This window comes from Astyanax mexicanus, chromosome 18, assembly GCF_023375975.1.
Source record: "Astyanax mexicanus isolate ESR-SI-001 chromosome 18, AstMex3_surface, whole genome shotgun sequence".
In the NCBI taxonomy this organism is placed as follows: domain Eukaryota; kingdom Metazoa; phylum Chordata; class Actinopteri; order Characiformes; family Acestrorhamphidae; genus Astyanax; species Astyanax mexicanus.
The window spans coordinates 36,644,344-36,660,827 of NC_064425.1; the positions used below are offsets into that span (position 1 = coordinate 36,644,344).

Genomic DNA, 16,484 nt, shown 5'->3' on the forward strand with positions numbered 1-16,484 from the left:
TTATGACACACAGTCTGTACGATTTTAATTAGCAAACACACTCCATTGTGCTTGCTGGCTGCAAAGCGCCATTCTGCCCCTGAGTGCCGAACATACCCAAACTCTCCAGCAGCCAGACAATAGAAACACGGCCTGGGATTATAGTATGCACAAACAGGTTAATACAAACCCAAAATAGGTAACTCAAACACACACACACACACACACACACACACACACACACATAGAAAGAATGAAGTGTGGGAGGCAACCATCCTTCTCCTGAACTAACAAATAGAGCCAGAGCAACACACCCATTAATAAAGTGCGAAAGTAGCAAACACAAGCTCTCTCTCTCACACACACACACACACACACACTCACATTCTCTCTCACACACACTCACAATGCACAAAAATATGCCTCATTTTCGAATCTGTATGTAGATAATGACCTCAACCTTGGCACACACCCTGGGCAGACTGTCGACAACTTACTGGCGGGTCTTTGTGTGTGTGTGTGTGTGTGTGTGTGCATATCTCTATCAGAGCCTGTCTGACCTTAGGGCCCAGGGCAGGGAGAGGGTTAGTTCATTGTTCTATGCTGGTACTGGTTTCCCTGTGGTAAACACAACTGAAAGGTTCCCATGCCTCCCTCACACACACACACACACACACACACACACTCACATACAGTTCTCACACTGTACGGCATTCTGACACTGAATGACACCTTACGATTGATCCAGGCCTTCTCTACTTCACCTATGCATGCACACAAACACACACACATGAAGCATTAAACCTTTTCACACACCTCTGCTGTGCAGTGATGGCCTGTCTTATCAGTCCTGTCAGTCTGTCTTATCAGTAAAATGGAGCACATAGGATTTGTAGTTAAGGTGCTGAACTGTGGTCTTCCTGTAAATCAATCTACTGAATATAATGTAAGGTCTCGCTCCCCACAGCTCAGGATGGACAGTGAATATTAGGGTTGCTGATTGGCAGGAGTGTATATTACTGTTCCTGGGTTATGATTTAACATCATGCAATACATTGCAATAATGTTGGCAAGTACAAAATAAAAGTGTATAATCTAAATTAAAAACACTTTTTATGCAATCAGAAAAGTAGCAAAACTGCAAAGAAATATGTTCAGTTAGGAAAGTTCAGCAGTCCTGAAGCTAAGTTAAGTGATAAGTTGTGTTTTCATCCGTTACAGTTATGTGAAGAGACTTTAGATTCATGGGCGACCATGTTTAGGAACAGCAGCGTAAGAAATCTCTCTCAAAAGATAGAAATTTAACTTCTGCTTTCAGCAAAATCATCTTCATAGCCATTTGCAATCTTTATATGGATGCCCCAAAGATGTTCTATTGGGTTTAGGTCTAAACACATGCTTGGCCAATCAATCAACTTTACCCTCAGCCTGTTCAATAAAGCAGTGGTCGTCTTAGATGTGTGTTTGGGGTCATCATCATCATGCTGGAACATTATATTTTTTAAAATCAGTACAGTACTGCAAAACACGATATTGCGATAGTAAAGTGTATGGATATGTTATATATACATAGAAGAGAGAGTCCATCTCTCCTGAACTGGCCTCCCTGCCTTGGTTGCCCATCAAATTCAGAGTTGAGTTTAAGGTCTTATTGATCATTTTTAAAGTCTTAAATGGAATGTCTCCATCATACAGTTCTGACCATCTGCATCCATATTCAACCCAAAGAGTCCTAAGATCCTCAAATCAGCTGCTCTTGGAGACGCCAGACTCTAAAATCTGAACTCAAAGGGTGACAGAGCTTTTTCTGTTGCAGCACCCAAACTGTGGAATGATCTGGTTTAGCCTGTTTTTATTAGGATCATCAACTTTTACGGTTTTTAAGTCTAATCTAAAAACACGTACTTGTACTCTCAGGCCTTTCAGTGTTCTAATGACCTATCTGTGTGTCCGGGGTGAGTCTGAATCTTGTTTTCAAGACTCTTCTATTTTTGTTTACTTATCTTATATCCTTTTTGTTATTTAGTCTTATACATTTAATTGTTTGTACTTCTGTATTGTACAGCAGTTTGGTTGGCCCTTGTGGTTTTTTTAAACGTGCTGTAGAAATACAATTGACTTGACATGATGGGTCAGTATAATCTGCACTCAGTAAAGAGTCTCAGACTTTTCTGAGAACTGGTTGACATTAAGAACAATCAATCAATCTCCAAAAGTTTCAGGGTGTAATGCTCAGCACTGGATGCTGCAGAGAATGCTCAGGCTGATGCTGAGAGATGGCCTCGGTTTAATCAAATACATAAATGGCTTTACAGCACACGTCTGATAAAGTCATCTCCTCTATGACAGTGTCGTAAATAGATCACAGCAGGGTTAAATTGCTTTAAAAAGAGAAAGAAATTGAGGCTGGGATTAATATGGCTCCTGCCGATACATTAAAAACCTCTGATACACATCTCTCAGACCAGTGTGAGACTGGACACCCAGTGCTGTGTTTGGTTTATACTGGGACTGCTAGAGAATGAGGTCCTGCTGACTGAACCAGAACCTGCTGCTCTGGCTACAGCGGAATTAAACACACTGAACTACAACCCCCAGAATTCCCAGAGGGCCATATATGATAGAGCCATCACTCACACCAAACAAATGTCCAAATAAACAGCCACATGACCTGACCTCTGACCAATCACAGAGCAGCAGATAAATAAACGGTGGACCTGGGCACTTTAGACACACACTCATTAACGGCATTAACACACACAAACAGGGTTCCGTGAGAGAGAGAGAGAGAGAGAGAGAGAGAGAGAGAGAGAGAGAGAGAGAGAGAGAGAGAACGGGGATGTGGGAGGCATGAAGGACATGGGGGCGTTGATGGATGAGGGAAACTGTGTCACTGTCATCTGCACCCCCCGATTTTTGTCTCAAACAAACCCTTCTAACTCTCTCTCTCTCTTTCTGTCTCTCCCTCTATCTCTCGCTCTCCCTCAAAGAAAAAAAACATCCAGAAGAAGCAGAATTCCCAGGACATAATCAGACCTCTTGACCAAACCCTGCAGCTTCCGTCTGATCAATCAAACCCTTCAGTACATGTGATCCATCATGATCACAGCCCACAGTGGCCCCACTCAGAAACACACACACACACACACACACAGTGCCTGGGAACACAACAGGCTGTCCCATTCCACATCATCTCCATCATTGTCCACTTCTGTGAACTCAGCTATCCTCCTCAATCTCCCAAGATCAGATTTTTAAAAATAAATATGAATAAATAACTGCAAAAAATAGAGATAAATGCACCTTCCCACTTAGTAGTAGAAATCAGGACCAATGACTAACTGTATGTCTAATTAAATGAAAAACATGGGACGTTATAAAATTAAAAAAATGTTTTTATCATGCACAAATAAATTGTCAATATTTTGTACGATTTAATAAAATCACCTTTTACCCAGAATGACTCAGCAATAATAATTTCGTTCATTGTTCTATCTATCTATCTATCTATCTATCTATCTATCTATCTATCTATCTATCTATCTATCTATCTATCTATCTATCTATCTATCGTTTGTTCGTAAGTAAGCAAGTAGAGAAAGATTGTAGGATATTCTAGTCTTTTTCTTTATCACTGTAGGTATTTTTGGAGTGATCAAGAAACCAAGAAATACGTGAAACATTTGTTTGTGTCACTTACTAATATGAATTCAGTTACCCTAAATAAATGTCAAAATCTGTTTCTTAATTTTAGCTGATAAATACAAAATGAATTTGTGATGCACTCTGTAATGAACATCATTCAATTATAGGTACTATAAATAATTCTTACTTGAATAATGGAATTGTGTTTAAAAGTGATATTATTTTTATTGTGTCGTATTATATATTTTTATCATTATTATCATAGAATAAAATGTTCTATCACAAAATAATTTGATATTGAATTATGCCCATCTCCACCCTGACTATATAATTAAAAAATGATACAGTAGCAGTGTATTATTTCTAAATGAGTAAAAGAACATACTGTGGTCAGGGTCATAGTGGTAAACCGATTGAACAATGGCTGTGTAATTCATAGTATAGGCACCAATTGTAAATGTGAACACACTGTCCTATAACCCCTGACCCCCGATATTTAAGCATATGGTTTATTATATGTGAGCACAAAGGGACAAGAGTAGCACAGCAGCAGCATCAGCATCAGTACAGCCACACAGAAGACAAATAAAATACTCCACACCAGTATTTATATATAAATGTAGGTTTGTGTGTGTGTGTGTGTGTAGCTGCAGGGAGTGCTTTTCACACGCGCGTCACTGGTGCGGAATGGCACATTGTTGCAGTTTTTCTTTTCTTCTTTTTTCGCCCCTTGTTTGCCTGCTCTCACCCTGAAGAGAGTCATATCAGAGTCACAGCAACAGACGCGCCATGCAGACTGATGAACCCATCAAAGAGCTGCTTAAACATGAACAGCTTTTCAAACCCAATCATCATCAGCTTCACAATCACACACTCACGCCTTCAACACCCTACAATAAAGACAAGAAGAGAAAACCATTAAAGAGCTGGTTGGGTACAAAACTGAACCTGTGTGAAATCAATGCTGTGAAAACACACTGAGAATAAAAGAGAGAGAGAGAAAGAGAGCGCAACTATTAGAGAGTTTGTACTGCTATTAAGTGATCTCACATTGTAGAAAATTCTTATTAATCTCCCCACTGCTCTCAGACGAGGCCGGCTCTTGTCTGGCATTTAATCAGATTAAAGTCAGTTTGCCCTGTTTGAGTGATGAACTGCGAGCGGTGCAGAACTGAGCAGTAAATCTGTTCCATAATTATTGTGATAACAGATCTAACAGCCAAAATACATACAAAGACCATTTATTCCCTGTAGAATAATCAAGAGTAGTAAACTAGCTGTATTCATTCACATCCTGGTATGCAGGAACTAGGCCAGATTTGTTCTTTTTTGACTATTTTTATTTTATACTCTTAGATTTTGGAAGAAAAGAATCTACTTGGTTCTGCACTTACAAACTTCTGAAAAACTAATTTGGCAATACATGTATTGTCAGATGCTGTTCATACTGATTTTTTTTATATAGAAATTGTGTTTAAAAATTATGACATTAAATTATTGTTTAGCCACGACTAGAGTATGCCTACTTTTAAATTGTTTAAAATGATACACTTAATAAGACTCCTAAAATACATTTAAATAATTATTAAAACCTGCTAATCTGTAGATTAATCATGAGTAGTAAACTAGCTATCTGCATTTAACTCATTTAATAGGATTGTACTTTTATGTCTTTTTTCAAGAGTCATTTTTACATTTTAGCTATTGACATTCAGCTTTAACATGCAGTTCATCACTATTAAAAATACCGGTTCTTGGTTTGGATATATGTATGTATGATTTGTGCAGTATATATTGCATTTTGTAAAATGCCGAAATGTTTCACTACATTTAATCAAAGGTCATCCAACACATGATATAAATAATGTGCTCTCCAAGTTTGGAGGAAAATAAATGACACTGTGCATATAAAATCTGCTTCTGGTTGATGTGTTATGAAAATGAGAACAGTGTGAATTTTACTTTTGCAGCAAACAAGTTCCATGCTTGATTTAATTTGCTTTACATGACATTAAACATCCTGCAGTGTGTACACTGTAATGACGACGCTAAGACAATATATTGTGCATTTAAATGAAAAGCTTATATTTTGCAATGTGTCAGAATATTTATAACATAATTAATGAATAATTGATGCTGTTTAGAGGGGATCCCTGTGAATGTTTACCATGTTTCTAGGATTCTAGGATCATTACTGCCCAGAAATACACAGATATACACTTATTGGCCACTTTATTAGAAACCTCTAGGTTATGAGTCATTTAGGGGCCATTTTCACTGCTCAATTTGGATCTGTCTGTACCCCCTTCATAAAAAAAAGAATCCATTCATTCTGTTATTAGAACCAAAAGCGTGATTTTATGAGTTCACTCTGAACTACATTTATACAAGTATAGGCCATTAAACAAGTGTAGATTTTTGATTGAATACACCGTCACTTCTATACATAAAATCTGTTAGTGTCAAATTTAAACAGTGATTTTTAAAGTGGTGATTTGTCTGTAACACTGTTTAATTTTATAATGTCTATTTTTACTTTATTTGACTCACTGTGGAAGTAAGTATTTCCTTTTATTAAAGTCAGTGTATACTGCAGATTATTTATTCAGTGATAAACATCACTGACTTGCTGTATGATTTAGTGAAGTTTAGCTTTAGGTTTCATCCTAGATTATAGGCTTTGATGAAACTCTCTTAGTGAGATGTAAACGATCCTATTTAATTGACTCCAATATATGCAAATAATAATTAAACTGATTACAGTTACATTAAATATAAAACTACTGTTGGTCTGATGCATTCTGTCTTTTCCAGCTTATTGGTGTATATATCTCAATGTTATATTTTAGTAATTTCACTAAATGGTAAAAACAATGACACTGTGTAATTTATTCTGCTTTGCTTTGTTTTCTGTAGAAATGTGAGGCCATAAAAAAGTTTAAGGCACTTCATGAAATTTAGGTTTGCGTCGACAGCACTGGTGAAATGTCCGGCATCGTTGGCCAAATCTGGCATATCCTAATCATTCACCCTACACACAGACACACACACACGTTTTATTATCTTCCTGCCATTCTACCATCATATAACAGGGCACATGCACTTAGACTTATGTGCGGTGAGGCCACACGGAGAGGGTTTACACCCCTACCCTCTCAAAAACCCCCTCCCTCCTTTTTTCTTCCCTCCAACCAAAGCCCAAAGCTGCAGACGGGGTCCCGTTATGAGGACTCTGGGAATTTAAATATTCACTGTTGACATTGTGCAGGGGCACAGCCAGAGTCCAGCCAGAACATTCTCCACTCTTCACTCATTAAGGCCCAAAAATCTCCCTCTTACATCTTGAGTAAATAATAATCTTTAGCCTAAATACTCCCTCAAATTACTCCACTGATCTTCAGATTGTAAGTAATGATGTGGAGGTTTCAGAGCGAGAAAGGGCGGAGAGTCGTCATTCTTTCTTACTCTGCTTTTTATTTTTAGACCCACAATGACCAGACTCTTAAAACACCGCTGGACTTTAGAATGGCAATGTTCTCTCTCTCTCTCTCTCTCTCTCTCTCTCTCTCTCAAACACACACACATACCAAAGCAATTTGTCTGACAACTACAGTAAATGCATCTCTTCACTCTTTTACCCTCATGAGGGACAGAACTGCTTAAAGTGGAGTGTTTAATTTTTTTAGGAAATTGCTGAAAGGCTGCTGCTGTTTTTTAGCTGCTCTTTGCAGGGTAACAAACTGCTGGACCAAACCGGCCGCAAACAAAACCCTCCTTCTGCAGCGCTCTGTACCAAGTCATCATTCACTCCTATTATTTGCCACCCCCACGCGTTCAATAATTTAGCTTAGGTGCAATGAGCCGTTGGCTTTCTGGCCTGTGATTAGTCTGCACAAGTTCAGCCCCATATTTCTTTTCAGGTTAATGCCATTAGCAGGCTGTGACATAACTGGATAAAACTATAAAAAATATAAAAGCATGTCAAATCAAATGTTGCTCTACTCTATCTTGCACATAATGCTTGGCCCTCCATGACTGACAAAAATGTTTAAATATCTGTTCAATATTTGACCTTTTTGTGTTGTTTGAACATAAAGTGAAGGACATGTAAACGCACATGAAACGTGAATTCTACTGTCTACCGTATGCATGTTAATGTGCATGGGTGAAAACAGGCCTCTGCTCTCTGTTTGTTTAAGCATTTGTGTTAAAGGACAGTATTTGTGTATTTATGAGTGTTTTAAGAGTCTTATTTACTTGTAGTTGCTGGTGTGTGCACAAACACAATAGCAGGGCACTGGGGCTTGGCGATCTGTGCAGTGAGCAGATGACCTCAGCAGCCTCTGTGCTGATGTGCTCCTGACCCCAGTGCTGTCCACGGGGAAGGAAATTGTAATTCCTAATCTCAAAAGTGATCCTCAACTTTCTCTTTGTTTCTGTTGCTTTTTAAACAGAGAAACTTTTTTTACTGACTTTTTCTACCCTCAAAACATGATGCCGGAATAAGCACTGTATTGGTGTTCCTGCAGTAAATGTGTTTAACTCACACTGCAGTAGTCTTTAAAAGCCTGATTTTTTAAATGGATTGTTTAAAGCATATAATGAGTGTGGAGAAAGCCCCGAGCAATGGTTTGCATCTCCAACCACAAAGAAATCTAAGATGCGCACTAAACCTGCTGTTTTAACTCCACTGAAGAAAACAGGGACATGGACAGAGAAAATGTGTCTTTATTTACCTAAATAATGGAGCATAATGAGAGTTTATTGCAAAAAAAAAAAAAAAAAAAACAGGGCAAAGGGAAAACGGCCCAAATCAGAAACAGCCCGCAACAGGGGGGGAGAAGGTTCCAGCTATAAGCTATAAAGCTAAAAGGGGGGGGGGGGGGACTTATTAAGGACTTTTTGATGTTCAGATTTGTTGCGTTTGAGGTAGGTGCATGAAAAACTGGCGCACGCAAAAGCGTGAAAGCCTTAGGCAACCCTTAGCGAAGACGATAAATTTTACGTTTATGGGCATAAACATATAAATTAATAGAGAGGTGCATAATATGTATAATCAAACGCACTGAATAAATCTAAATTAGACTAAACACGTGCAGAAATATCGTAAAAATATTACCTTCAGAAGAATAAACTACAATTTACATTATATCAGAATAAACATGCAGACAAACATCAAAACGATAAGCATAAAAATAAATCTTGAAAGAATAAAAACACAAAATTGACACTCAAATAAATACATTAAAAAAAAAAAAAAAAAAACCCCTCCAGGCATTTTTTCCAGGCAGAACAAATGTTCATAACACGATTTGGTCACTTGTTGCACAAATCAGCTTTTCCCCCGGCTGTCCTGAAAAAAGCTGTCCCGCTTATCGGCCCCGTTATCTGTACCTGCACGCGACGTTTAAAAGCGCGCTCACTCGCTCGCGCTCACTGACACTTTCATTGAGAACCGCTCGTTGTCGCGTGAGTGCAAAAAAAAAACAGACTGCAGGCAGGCAAACGGATCGAGCGCGCGCAAGCTGCCTTTTTCCCTCGCCGCGCGACTCCTCTTAACTTTTGCCCGCACGGCGCACGCAGCATAACTTTTACACACTTGGAAAGAGAGCATTGCGCGTTCGTTCGCTCTTCCACGCGCGCACGCACGCACACTCTCACACAGTCAGACAGGTAAAAGAGTTTTGCAGAAGCACCTACCCGTGGCCAGCTTCCGTGCCCTGCTCTTGGACCTCATGATGCCCGTCGTGTGTCGGCGCGCGTGCGGGGTCTACTCGAGCGTAATTTTTGTTTTATTTTTTCTCTCTCTCTTTGTTTATTAACGATCTTTTTCCTCCCTCTTGTCTCTCTTCTCTTTTGCCCACTTTTTTCTCTTTCCCTCTGCGATTCTCAGTCCGGCCGCGGTATCTCTTCCAGCATTGTCAGTTCGGACACCTTTCGCACATGCGCAAAGGGAGCCGACCCACGCGCGAGCAAACGAGCGAGTCCCTACACCCCCCCCCCCCCCCCCCTTCCTCAAAGAAAATAATGAGAGAGAAAAAGAAAGAAAGAAAAAGAAGTGAAAAAATAAAGAAAGAAAGAAAGAAAGAAAGAAAGAATGGAGCAAAAGTTTGCACCTATTTTAACACGCCTTCTTAGTGAGCTTTTGGGGGTCTCACGTCGGACGGTTCTAAGCGCGAGGGCGCGCACGCGCGGCACTGGACGGCACGTTAATTAGGACGAAGCCGAGCGCGCGCGGCGTGGCATTAATCATCACTAGCGCCAAATCGGCTCAGTTAAACGCTTTCTTTATAGGTCCCTTAATTGAGATTTGACTACCGTTATGAATGTGAGGTAACGGCTTAAAAAGTCCCTCTCGCGCGCGCACACACACACCCGCGTTCAACTTTTTCTTTTTGTTCTGTGAAGCGCTTATAGTTCTGAATCTGGGTGAAGTGAAGCCCAATAAATGGCTGCATTCAATCACTGCTATTCCCAATATGATTTCTGCATTTTCCTCTCCAGCTAATCAGGCTTTATGATTAGAGGATGTGTTTTATACTCGGCTCTTATGTAGGTGAAATTGTGCGCGCGCTTTACACTTTTTCCGATAAAGAGTAGAACACACGGTTGCATTTATCCAACCGCTAATGAATGAGTAAAGTACTATTTTTTGCCTATAGTGATTTAACTTTTGTATACAGGATCATAGAAATATAATTATAACAGTGCTGTGTTTATTTAATGCTTTATATTATTTAACCTCTAGGATAATCCGACTTCAAATTAATACAAATATGAAGCTAGTTAAAATCTTCTAGTTTTACTATTTTGTCATTAATTCTGTTATTAACACAGAGACTACTGGTAGCAATTTATTATTCTGTGAGGTCGCACATTTTTTTAAGGTCTATGAATCTGACGTTAATTATAAGAGTAATTCAGTTATGAGAATGAAGGACTAACGCGCAGGCATAAACAGGGTTTAAGCAGTTAAGAAGCTGCATTTGTCGTTAAGATCATTAAGAACGCCTCGAGCTTAAATGCGGTGTTTGTGTCATTAATTTAGAGACTGTTTATGTTTGGTATTGTTGTCGTAGTAACTTCTCGCGGGTCATTAAGTTAATTGCTCGTTAATTAGACGCGCGTGACATCATGCTGACCTCGCCCATGAACCTTTTAAAGGGTCGCGCGCTCCCGGCACACAGTATCGATTCAGAAAGAGCTGGAGTAAAAGACATATCCAATAAAACTGACATCGTCATGCATGAATAAAAAACAGGGCCAACCCCTCTCTCATTCTCTTTAATAAAGAAAAGTTTACTATTTCGGTAACAGGAATTTCACTGTCCAGTAATTCAGACATTATTTTAATCAGTACTATTTAATTTTTATTCTTTATTTTATCATTATTATATAGCACACTTGTATCAACATATATAAATCATTTTGTTTAAATGTTTAAATTAATTTAATTCTCGGCATTTAAAAGCCTATTTGAGCACTCTAAAAAAGAGAGGTGGTACACTTGCACAATTGCACATTTTTTATTTAAAAGCCAGACAATTTTGGATTATCAAGTTTATTCAGTTTATGATAATGTTTATAATTTTTATAATCTTTAGAAAAGGACTTTCACTAAAAGGCAATTTTTGTACCTCAATATAAGGTACAGCCCCAGCGACAAGCTTTGTAGCCTACTCTTTTAAGTACTTATCTTTTTAGTGTGAGCAAAACGTCTTATAAACTATACAAATAATTTTATTTGAATAACTGATGTTAAAAATGCCATTCTGGTTTTCTGCCTAGAAGAAAGAGGCCCAACAAGCAGGGGTGGGAGAGTGTGTGAGAGAAAGTGTGTGTGAGAGAGAGTGAAACGGAAACAGCTCTCATTCATTGCCCGCAGTAACTCACCACTGCTGCCGCTGTATTACCCTCCACCACACACCACACACACCTCACACTGACTCTCTGTATTCGGACACACTGAGAGGTCGGGATATTCACTGTTTTCATGAGCTGTTTTTGTGCGTGCGGTTAAATGATTTGTTTGTCGGTGCACTTTACCTCGCTTCATTTCAGCTGTACCTGATTTGTAATCTGGTGAGTGTAATCTAATGTGTGTGTCGTACGGGCGGCCCTATGTGTTTCTGACGCTCTCTCCGGCGGGTAAAGGGTTAAAATAAAGCCGTCATTTGTAAGGTCGAGTCGCTCGCGCCGGGCTGAAAGTGAAAAGGGAGCCGCGGGCAGCAGGAAATTACCACGCGCACCCGCGCGCCCTCTGCGCCAGGTGATCAATCAAATGATCAACAGCGAGATTTATCAGCGCTCCAGCCTGCACGCCTGACCCTGCCCAGCAAATCAAATACGCAGAAAAGCAAAGAAAAACAGCATCAAAAAATAGCTTATATATAAATATATATATATATATATATATATATATATATATATATATATATATATATATATATATATATATATATATATATATATATTCACAGTGCACCTTAATAAAAGTACACAGGGCAAATTATGGACAATAATAATAATAATAATAATAATAATAATAATAATAATAATAATAATAATAATAATGGATCTCAAGTGTTTTGATCTAATTTGTTTTGTTACAAGTTGTAAAAGTAAAATAGGCTAAATCTCTATAATAAACAGCATTTGCTATTGAAATAAGTATTGTTTTATAATTAATAAACAAATAAACCAATAGTAGTAGTAGTACTACTACTACTACTACTAATAATAATAATAATAATTATTATTATTATTATTATTATTATTATTATTATTATTATTATTATTATTATTATTATTAATAATAATAATAATAATAATAATAATAATAGTAGCATTGGTTCAGCGCGATCATTTTATTAACACAGTGCCGCAGTCTGCTAAACCTCTGTAATTTCACATCATTAAGAGTGCAGTGCTGTGAATGCAAAGCCCGGGAGCAAAAAGTAGCGGAGTGGCGCGAGCTATGCTCTGAAAGGAGGAGGAGTAGGAGGAGGAGGCGCGCAAAGGAGCGGACCAGCCGTGCCCCGCCGAGCCTTTCCGCCTCAGACCGGTTGAACCTGGGCGGCAACAACACTTCCTTACAACTTCTCCAGCTTTATCTTCAAACTCCTCACCGCGAGCTCTAATCTCACAGCGCAGAGCTCAGCTCAGTGTTAGTTCCCCAGAACCCAGCAGAACCCCGCGCCGCCAAACACCACCCGTCCACGCTGCTCCCTGCGGCGAGCCGTCAGGTCCAACAGCAACAATACGCGATTACTCTAAAACCGCTGGCGAGCGACGGACTGCTTTAATAAAGCGCAGTTAATGCAGTCACCTCGAGTTTTAAGGCTTCCTGAATTACCAGCTACGGTCTCTCTCCTGGAAACGGCCCCTTTCTAAAGGAGAAGAAAATCCCATAACAAAAACAAACTTCCCATAATAAACAATGAACAGATAAATAGCCATATAAAATATCAGCACGAATGTGAAAGGGCGGGTTCGCACATTCCATTGTCTCCATTGTTAATAAGGGAGACTGAAAATAAAGAGGCGAACAAACAGTTGGTTATGAACTTTTTTGTATGAGCTACACATTTTCGGTCAATTCAGTCATGCAAAAAGGCAGCTAAAACCTTTTTAAAGAGTTAACTGCTCTGTGATAAATTATGTTAACGCAGCTGCATACCGTTGTGTGATAGGTCTGTACAGAGGTGTTAAAATTCATGGTTACCGGTACTGGAAAAATGCAATTGAACTGAGAATCACACTATTTTATTTTTTAGAGTAAAAAATCGATCGAAACAATCGACAATCGATTTTTCCATAATGAACATACATGTTAGCTGGAAATAAAATATTTCAATTTTACCTATTTAAAAAGGGGAAACATTTTACATATACCTCAAATAATAAACTGTTGTATGGTTCAAAATATAGCAAAGCTTTTGTTTATACAAAGTTTTCCTCCCTTTATAGGTCACTGTATACTGATACTACTACTACTACTATTACTAATAATAATAATAATAATAATAATAATAATAATAATAATAATAATAATAATAATAATAATAAAAAGAAGAACAAGAAGAAGAAGAAAAAGAAGAAAATAAAAACGAGAAAGAATTGTGGATTACCATATAACGGTGATATTTTTGCAATGTCGTGTCACGAATATTTAATTTTTTTGCATCATTAAACTGAAGCGAAAGAACCAGGGTATATTTCTATGTTCTTTTGTGTTCTCGACAGTGCGTGCGCGAGGCAAACAAAACGCCAAAAAATGTATGCTAACCTATTCGCATTTTATTGTAGCATAAAATCAATCAACCACACATCATGTTTCAACAAATAAAAGATGACGGGTGATTGTCTCACCATGGTACCAAAGTAGCATAACATTTTCTAAACAGGAATAAAAATAATACAATAATACATGTAACGGAAATTGGCGCGTGCGCTGTTAGGGAATGCTGCTGTGTTCGGGGTGTGTGAGCATGGTTGGATGGGTGAAATCTAAGAGTGGGCGAGTGTGGCTGTATAGGTGACTGACATGCACCAAATGAAAAATGAAAAAGTTAGAGTGAGAACTGGGAATTTTCCCTGATAAAACAGCCAGTCTACATGGCACGAAAGGAAATATAAAGATAAGAAGATAACAACCCGCAGTCTTTCAGCACGAGCGCAGGATGGCCTATCTGAGGGTCACACTGAGCGACCCGTGTAAAGGAGCCCAGAGGGACATTGCACTGGTAGATCTGAGGCACGTCTTAGCGTTATAACAGCACGTGCGGTTCAGTTTTGCGAGAGATGCGACCAAATATACGCGCTCACGTGTTTCCCCTAAAACTTCATTTAAGAGTCGTTGTTGGTGCTTTACTGCCGCCTAGTGTCTGAACTGTCATAATACAGTGTCCTGATGACCAGGGAATGGGACAGGGTGCATTTCAGAATTATGAATTTACCCAAATTTACTAATTTGCTTTAGTCTCTCTGTTCTGTAAAACGAACGACAGAAAGCGCCAGAACGCGAGATAAACGGTAAGTAGTCCTTAATGATTCCCACAGTCATTACAGACAGATCTGGATGAATAATGGCCACAGTTGCAGAAGTGGGCCGTTAAATGATCCACTGATTGACAGGTATTTGAAGAGAACTGTCCATTTGCAACCACGCTTCCCGGCAAACCGCCATCAACTCAGCTTACGATGCGCTCCTAAGACAACCTGCAGCTGTATTTATGAGGCGCTCGCGCTCAGCGGGCAGAGGGATTCCCATTCATCCCCATTGACTTTCCAATCGTCGCAGACTCCTGCACGACTGGACCTGACGAGTAATCGATCGGGACACTCGATCAAAATGATTTGTTGATCGTTTCCCGTAAGAATAGACAGTGGGATGAGCGTCAATTCCCGGCTGAGAAGCCATCACACACTGGTTACTGCTGTCTCTGTCTGTCTCTGGATAGTTTAAAAGCATTGATGGCAAGAACATCTACACAGATCAAAGCCGACAGCTTGTTGTGTAAATATAAAATGTCTTGATCCTTCAATAAAGAAACCTCTTAGCCTTCCAATAAACTTCTACTGCAACACTGCAAACATTCATATGTAGGTTATATAAAGCGTCTTTACAAGAAATAAACAATTTTCCCCCAAATTTACAGTTGCAGAATGTTCATATCATGCCAGGCTACATGCTATCATAAGTACAACTTAAAAGAGCAGTGTTTTTTATGATATCCATAATTCTTACATGTGTTTCATTTATCAAAATAAAAGTTCCTCATTAGTCTCTTAAATAGGTACATTTGTGCATGTAAACCCCAAACGGAAGAAGAAGTATAGTTGGAAGGTTGAACACCTTATTTTAGAAAGCAATTATTTAACTATCAATCATGTAAATTTTGGGTAGATTGAGATTAACAGATTAATCTAAAAGTATTTTTTTAAGCAGTCAATTAATCTAATAACTTATTGTTTAAATAGTTTTATGTGTGTGTGCTCACACACAGTGCTCAAATAAAATAATTAACAGTTCTCTTAATATTTACTGATATCTACTTCTATTTCAGTGTCTTCTGAGTTTGTACCTCAGGCTGTGACAGGCTGTGATTTTAGGTTGGTATAAACAAGTTCAGTTACTGCATTATCAAATCATTCTTTTGTCAAGTAGTGACCAGGGGCCTCATGTACTAAGTAGGAAATCCACGCAAAGTTCAGTGGGCACAAAAAAATCCGGATCAAACCGTGCATAGGCAGAATTCCACATACTTTCTCTTAGTACATCACAATCAACTTGAAATTAAGCGCAAGTGCATAAACACATCACACCTGCCATGTCTCCTCCCAAAAGTGTGTGAAATATGGCGTACACAATGTTTTTGTGCATACGCACCTTTTGTACATGAGGCCCCTGGTCTGGCCTGGTTGTGCCGTATCTTACTAGATTGCAGAAACTGGTGTAATCCTCCATGGTTGTACTGGAACACGCCTTCCAGGTTACAAGTGAACAGACAAACACACTGCACCTGGAACACCAGAGGAAATCATCACATTATTGGAAATATCTGAATGTACAATAAAAACTGTATTAACTTCATTTATCTAGCACTGTACACCAGTGGTCACAAAAAAATACATTAAAATTATGAATTAATTTAATTAAAATGTAACACACTGGGCTGCACTGCAAACCACATCAGAAATAAAAAATCCACTACATCAAGAAAATGAAATCATGAGTCACAAAGCACTGGTTACAAGTGCTTAACATACTGAAGCTATGTTACTCTCTTTCGAAATAGGTTCAATTCATGCCAAACTAGACAAGCACAAAAGACTCAAATCCATTAATCTCTTCTGAT

General features: G+C 38.7%; 1 protein-coding gene across 13 annotated transcripts in view; it reads right to left on the reverse strand.

Moving 5' to 3' along the window:
• The window catches only part of mecom (MDS1 and EVI1 complex locus), a 295,445-nt gene extending 285,877 nt beyond the window's left edge, over positions 1-9,568 (reverse strand). For all 13 annotated transcript variants that reach the window (XM_049467391.1, XM_049467387.1, XM_049467386.1 and 10 more), the window contains exon 1: positions 9,325-9,568. In XM_049467391.1, the coding sequence (XP_049323348.1) occupies positions 9,325-9,361 (37 nt within the window). In that variant the 5' untranslated portion in view covers positions 9,362-9,568. The remainder of the gene's footprint in view (positions 1-9,324) is intronic.
• Positions 9,569-16,484: the final 6,916 nt, after the last annotated feature.